At 35.3% G+C, this 6,974-nt stretch overlaps 1 protein-coding gene across 3 annotated transcripts in view; it reads left to right on the forward strand.

Moving 5' to 3' along the window:
• LOC111369428 overlaps positions 1-6,415 on the forward strand; it is a 23,318-nt gene extending 16,903 nt beyond the window's left edge. For 2 of the 3 annotated variants that reach the window (XM_022990939.1, XM_022990941.1), the window contains 6 exons: positions 520-597; positions 692-864; positions 4,200-4,246; positions 4,877-5,135; positions 5,743-6,085; positions 6,154-6,415. In XM_022990939.1, coding sequence (XP_022846707.1) covers positions 520-597; positions 692-864; positions 4,200-4,246; positions 4,877-5,135; positions 5,743-6,077 — 892 coding nt within the window. In that variant the 3' untranslated portion in view covers positions 6,078-6,085; positions 6,154-6,415. Of the gene's footprint in view, positions 1-519; positions 598-691; positions 865-4,199; positions 4,247-4,876; positions 5,136-5,742; positions 6,086-6,127 lie in introns of all 3 variants that reach the window. The other variant, XM_022990940.1, reaches the window with a different exon arrangement.
• Positions 6,416-6,974: the final 559 nt, after the last annotated feature.

Here is a 6,974-nt window from a genome sequence, read left to right on the forward strand (position 1 = left end):
CAAAAAAAAAAAAAAAAAAAAAAAAAAAAAAAAATTACCACCACCACCACCACCCAAGGAGATTAGGGGGAATGTTTCTTTTAACTCCTTTATTTACCTGAGATTGATAGAAACGAAGCAAGGAAGCTCTACGATGGGTGCTAAGAAGAAAGAATTTCTATGAGTTGTCGCAAGGTTGAGTTTTAGTGGGTGTAGTAGTTGAGAAATTTCTATTACCACAAACATGTACCAAGGCTCTGTGATCATTATTTGCTTTTAGTCATTGATAAGTTACCATTATAAGATCCCTTTCTATATACCATTTATTGATGATATTGTTTTCGTTGATGAGACTGGGAAGGAAATAACAGAAGTGGCCAAAAAGGATCATGTAGCTGACTCCAAATTTATTGAAGATAAGGCAAAGACTATTGTATGCTATCACCAAACTGAACACAGCATTTTCATAAAAGACATTTTTAACCCACCCTTGATGGTGGATGTATCAATTTTGTGATAATCTGTCTCCTGTCTGTGCAGCGACCCATTCCATCCATTGTGGGACCTTAATCCTGTCCAGGGGGTGATTTATAGTTTGGATTGGCTGCCAGATCCAAGGTACAGTTTTATATGCTTTGGTGGAAAACAATTCCATATGCCTGTCTCTTAATCATTTCATTCTTGCTCAATTTGTCTCTTTTTGTGCTTTTAGATGTATTATTGGATCCGGTGATGATGGATCAATATGGGTCCTCAGCTTAGTGAAGGCTGCACATGATATCCCAATTACTGGAAAACCTTTTTCTGGAACACAGAGACAAGGATTACACAGTTATCACTGTGCCTCATTCCCAATATGGAGCATTCAAGTGTCTCGGCTAACAGGTTGCTAGTTTCTAAGATATTCTTTCTTTTAACTTGCGCTAGTTTGAAATCTTACTGGTGATGCATTTACTGTGGGAAAATACCCAAATGGTGGACAAAATATATTTGCCTTCTGATGTAAAACCTATCTATAAGTAGGGATCTTCTCCATCTATAGGTACACAATGCCTCGCAGGAAAAGTAGAATTTTGTGATTAGTCTGTTCAGAATTCAAGCATCTGACCCGAGAAGACACGTACATCAATTGATATTATTAAGTAGGCATGTATGGAAATGTGTGAAGAAACACTAGGTTCTTGATAATTATTGTAATACATGTTCGGATTTATAGATGTGGTGTATGGATAAAAAAAGGAAAAAGAAATCAAAATATTCTGTACACTAATTTAGCTTAATTCTAGGACAGAAAATAAGGAAGTAAAATTGGTAAGAATATAGAGAATTAGTACAATAATATCTTCCTAATTAATGATATCTTTCTACGATAAGAAGAGATCTTGAGCACTTCCCCTCAAGCTGAACTACAGATGTTTGCCATTTCCAGCTTGCTCGAAATTTCTTGTAAAGGTTGAGTGGCTAGTCCTTTTGTCATAAGTCTACCAATTGACCGTTAGAGAGGAACGTATGGTATGTGGTTTGTCTTCTCCTTGATAAATCGCCAATCAATTTCAACATATTTTGTGTGATCATGTTGTACCGGATTGTTTGCAATACTAATTGCTAACCAGTTATCAGAGTGTAGTCTCATCAGTCCTTTTATATTAATTTTAAGTCTATAAGAATGATGTTCAACCACGGTAGTGTACAAATTCTGAGACATTTGAGTTCAGCCTCTGCACTCGACGATGCCACCACCTGTTGTTTCTTACTTCTCCATGTAACTAGGTTTCCTCGTAAGATGGTACAATAACTAGAATTTGATCTTCTGTTAACAATAGACCTGCTGACTCAGCATTGTATGGCTTCTAAAAATTTGATCTTCTGTTAACAATAGACCTGTTGAGTCAGCATTGTATGGCTTCGAAGTCAAGTTTTTCAAATTATGGAAGAAAAATTCCTTGCTCTGGGTTAGTGTTTACGTGTCTAAGGATTCTACAGACTGCATTCATGTTTCACTCCCGAGGATTGTGCATAAATAGACTGATGACACTCACTACATAAACTATATCTATTCTAGTGTGGGGTATGTCAATTAATCTCCCAGCGAGTCTTTGATACATTCCTTTATCAACCATTTTGTCGTCCTTGTCTTCTCTCAATCTATGGTTATGTTCAATCCGAGTATCTCCTGGTTTGTAGTCTAGCATTCCAGTTTCCTTGAAGAAATCCAATAAGTACTAGTGTTGTGAATAAAATGCCCTTCTTTGAATGAGCTACTTCAATTCGTAAGAAGTATTCAACTCTTCCCAGTCAATAATCCCAAATTCCTTTGCAAGATGACCCTTCAATTTTCCATCTTCACTCACAATAATATCATCAACATAGACAATTAGTGCAGTTACCTTGCTTTGATCAGTGTGTTTTATGAACAATGTGTGATTTCCTTGACTCCGGTAATATTTCAACTTCACTATTAAATGGGTGAATTTTTCAAAAATGCTCTTGGAGACTCTTTTGGTCCATATAGAACCTTTTTCAATCTGTAGACCTTGCATCTGCCAAATTTTCCATCTATAACCAGTGGTATCCAAGTCTCCATGTAAAAATGCATTTTTTACATCAAAGTATTGCAATTTGCCAATCTAAGTTGACAATTAAAGACAACACCACTCTAATGGTGTTCATCTTCACCACAGGAACAAAGGTCTCGAGATATATATCCTATATGTCTGGGTACACTCTTTTGCTACTAATTTAGGCTTGTGTATCTCCATCTGCCCTGTACTTTGAGTTGAATAGCCACTTCCATCCGACAGGTTTTTTCCTATAGGGAGATCAACTATTTCCCTTGGTATATTTTGATCCAAGGCCCTCATTTTCTCACTTATAGTTGCTCACCCGTCTTTACTCTTTAGTGACTCATGGAAAGTTTTTGGGATATCTATTGGATTTAATTTTGTAACAAATGCTTTGAATGGGGGAGATAACTTTTCCAAAATCATGAATTTGGCTATAGCGTGTTGGGTACATGTTCTGGTGCCTTTTCTAATAGCTATGGGAAGGTGGAGATCATCAGAATTACTAAGAGTATTAATCTTTTCGTTATCTCTATTTTTTTGGCTGCTTGATTACTACAGATAATGTGTTACAAGTAGAGCGTCATAACATTGTACCTTGTTTACTATCATGCACCGAAAATGCCAAGTGCTGTGTCAGAAATTTGTATTGATTTTCTAAGGTCCAACACGCCATCTGACACGGCTGGCCTAAGGTCCAACATGGCTGATGGATTTTAAAAATGAAAAAGACAAGATTGAGTAACTTGGCAAAATTGAATGGAGGAGGATGGGTGGGGTTTGATGTGAATGTCACAGGTTCCAACGATGTCTGGTGTTGCTGGCGATGGTAGCTATCGGTGGTCAGATCTGTTGCCCAACCGTAGATGAAATCCTAATTTTCGTAATAGAAGAAACTGAATTCACTGGATTTCTTATATTTTAAATCTCTGAAATTTTAATTAAATTCAAAAGGGCCTTTTAAAAATAGAAGAAAATGTGGTCCATATTTTAAAACAGTCAAAGCCCATGTGTATTTCATTGGTGAGCAAGAAAGAACTACCCACATTTTTACTTGATTACATTGCCATTTAGTCTTCCATTTTTTGAAGCAATGAAATAAAAACCCTTGTACACGGTTTAAAAAATTATTTGTTTTGCACAAAAAAATAAAAATAAAAATAAATAATAATAATAATAATAATAATAATAATAATAATAATAATAATAATAATAATAATTAAAGTGTCGGGGACGTGTTGTGTCACTAATTTTTGAGGCTTTTCCAACACTCATGTTCGTGGCGATGCATCGTAGTCCCTTTATGTTCATGTTTTAGGAGGCTTGTTTCCAATTATGTTTATTTTGTTATTTCTACAATTGTCCTTTTTCCCCCTTCATCTTTTGTGTGCAAGTGGTTGGGGGTTTGTGAGAAATAGGTGGGTGAGGAACTTGAGAGGGAGGAAGGTTTTGAAATTGGCTAAATATATAGCTAGATTGGTACTTATTATGCACAAGTATGTGGATTTATTTTGAAAGAGGGAGATATTTGCTCTCATTTTATATGCAAAATTAGACTCCTTATTTTTCATCTTTTCTTTAGACTTTCCTATTTGCAGCAATGTTCCATCTTTGTAGTCAGCTTATGCTCTTTTTCTTCCTTGATTCAATGAATTTTAGGTATGGTTGCTTATTGTGGTGAGGATGGAACTGCCCTTCGTTTCCAGGTGAGCAATTGTTGTTATCTGAATTTTTTTATTATTATTATTTTTTAATTATTACAGTGAAATTTCATTTTTATTTTTCTTTTAAATATAAATTTATGTCTTAATTTGAACTTCTATTTCAATTATTTAAAGAAATAGTGGTAAGTTTCTGCGTTTGAAGTTCTGTTTGCACAATTCTATTGATAAGTGCGGCCAAGACTGCAGAATCATGTTAGCAAGTAAAATTCTGTCAAATCCATTCTCCAAAAACAGCATCGACCTACAGGAAAATATTACATTTCCTTTCTCAATTAAGCATTTAAACATCTGAAGGTGTTGTTGCTAAATGCTTAGTAACCTTATTATATATGTCCTCAATCTCATTTCCATTTAATTTTTCACTGATTTATACATCTGGCATACTCCTCGATCTTGGAAAATAAACTTGAATTTTTTTTCCCCATCAAATTTGATAAAAACATATTTAGAATTGGACCATAGTTTGGGAGTTGGCATTCCTGGCCTCGTTTCATATACTGGATGTGAGCTGTTCCGTTAGTTTATCTCCCTTGAAAACGATCAGCTATTGCATAACTCTTCTACTACTCTGATAGTAACTTTTACGTCTTTTATAACTTTTGTTGTAAACAGCTGACAACTAGAGCAGTGGAGAAAGATCCTTCGCGAAATCGGCCCCTTCATTTTCTCTCTGGATCGTTGATGGAAGAGGAATCTACTCTTACCGTGGTTAGTCCTTTGACCAACACTCCGGTCCCAATGAAGAAGTCCCTCGGTGTGTCGGCTGATGATGCCCCAAGAATAAAAAGTGGGCCCTTGGCTTTATTAAATCAGGAGGAAGTAGAAAAGGAGCAAACAGCCATATGTCAAGCTTCAGACGAAAAAACTTTAGGTGATTATATTTATGATGTCAATGAATGTTCAGTTTTGGGGTTACAAAAACTGTTTGTCACCCAACTTAGCCCCCATTTGAATCTCATTAATTTTCATTCCATTACATTTCATTTTTCTCTTTCCTATCTTCAACCACATAATCTTTTATAATATTTTATGTAAATCGAAAACTTTTTCTCAACCACTCATTTTTCAAAAAAACACTATTCCACCCATTTTCATTTCCAAAAATGGAGGCCAAACAGGGCCTATATGCTGAACTTTTGTTTCCAATTATATTTTAGTTTAGGCACTTCCGCTGATTTAATAGAAGAGTAGAACACTATTGAGCCCCACTAGGGTTATAACCCGTCTGTGGTGGTGATAGACAAAATGAAAGGTGGAATTAAATGATTTATTTAATTATACTTATCATTTAATGTCATATTAGCGAATGAGATTATAACCCCAGTTGGGCTAAATAACATTACTCTTAATAAAAATAATGATGTGGCTAGTGGAAGATATTTCATGAGAAATTTGTTAGTGCCTTGTTTTTATCATTCAGTTGGGCAAAGTCTGTTAGATTTCTCTTTCATGACCATGTTCAACTCCATCTATTGCAGCTCTATGCTATGGAAATGATCCTGGAACTGAACTTGAACCCAACAACCCATGCATCATTGCCCAGCAGAGTAAGCCAGCAGCAAAATCAAAAAAGAGCGATAAGAATAAGTTGAAAGCCGATCCGCAAGCTCAAATATCTGGAGACGACATGGGAAATTTCCCAGGGGAACGAAGTGACAAAGGACAGATGCGGCATGAGATTGAGGTTTTCCCTCCAAAAATTGTGGCCATGCATAAAGTGAGATGGAATATGAATAAAGGCAGTGAGAGGTGGCTCTGCTATGGAGGGGCTGCTGGTTTGATACGATGTCAGGAGGTCGACATGTCTACTTAGATGTTTACATTAATATAGCAGGGGCTGCTGGTTTGATACGATGTCAGGAGGTCGACATGTCTACTTAGATGTTTACATTAATCATATTTAAAGCTTCTCTAATCTCTAGCAGTAGAAAACATGCGTATCTCTTTACATGCTTACAGATCAAGTTTTATCCCAGTTTGTATGTTTCATCCGAGGAAGAACTTGGTTACATGTCCATAAAGGTAGTTTTGAGGCAGTTGTAGGAGGTTCTTGCATGTTGTTTATTCATAATGTTGTAAAATTAACTATAAAATTCGTATTTATGTACAAATCTTAGCTGCTCTATTAATATGGGAATTTTCACATGTAAATGAGGCTTCATGACGCAGCGAAAGAAAAGAATTCAAGCGAAAATTTTAAAAACAAGCAATTTGGAATCCACCAAATAATAAAGAGAATAAACTCATAAATTTATTAATAAAAAATAATAATAATAAAAAAGAATTAAGTCCTTATTTATAAGGGTTTATATAGAAACGTAGTTTAAAACAACTAAAAGTAATGAAAAAGAAGTTTAATCAAACTATAATTGTAAAAATAACAAAAATAAATGAATTGACAAAAATAGCGTTAAAACTTTAAAAATCAGTTTTCGAGACCTAAACGAATTCGAACGGCCAAAATTCAATGTACGACATGGCGTAGCGGTGAGTATTGTTTCCCTCATTGTTCTACTTCCAAAATGGTTTTATGGAACCGATACGGAATCAAGATGATTTATTTCTACTAGTACTCTTTTTTCAATATATCCGTTATGTCCTACATCAATTCCTTCCACCTCCGAAGAACTTGACCCCAAGTTATAATCTGAATATAAAGGCTTATCATCTTTATGGAACTCATACAAATCTGCCACATTGAATGTACGAG

This window comes from Olea europaea, chromosome 20 (genome assembly GCF_002742605.1).
Source record: "Olea europaea var. sylvestris chromosome 20, O_europaea_v1, whole genome shotgun sequence".
Taxonomy (NCBI): Eukaryota; Viridiplantae; Streptophyta; class Magnoliopsida; order Lamiales; family Oleaceae; genus Olea; species Olea europaea.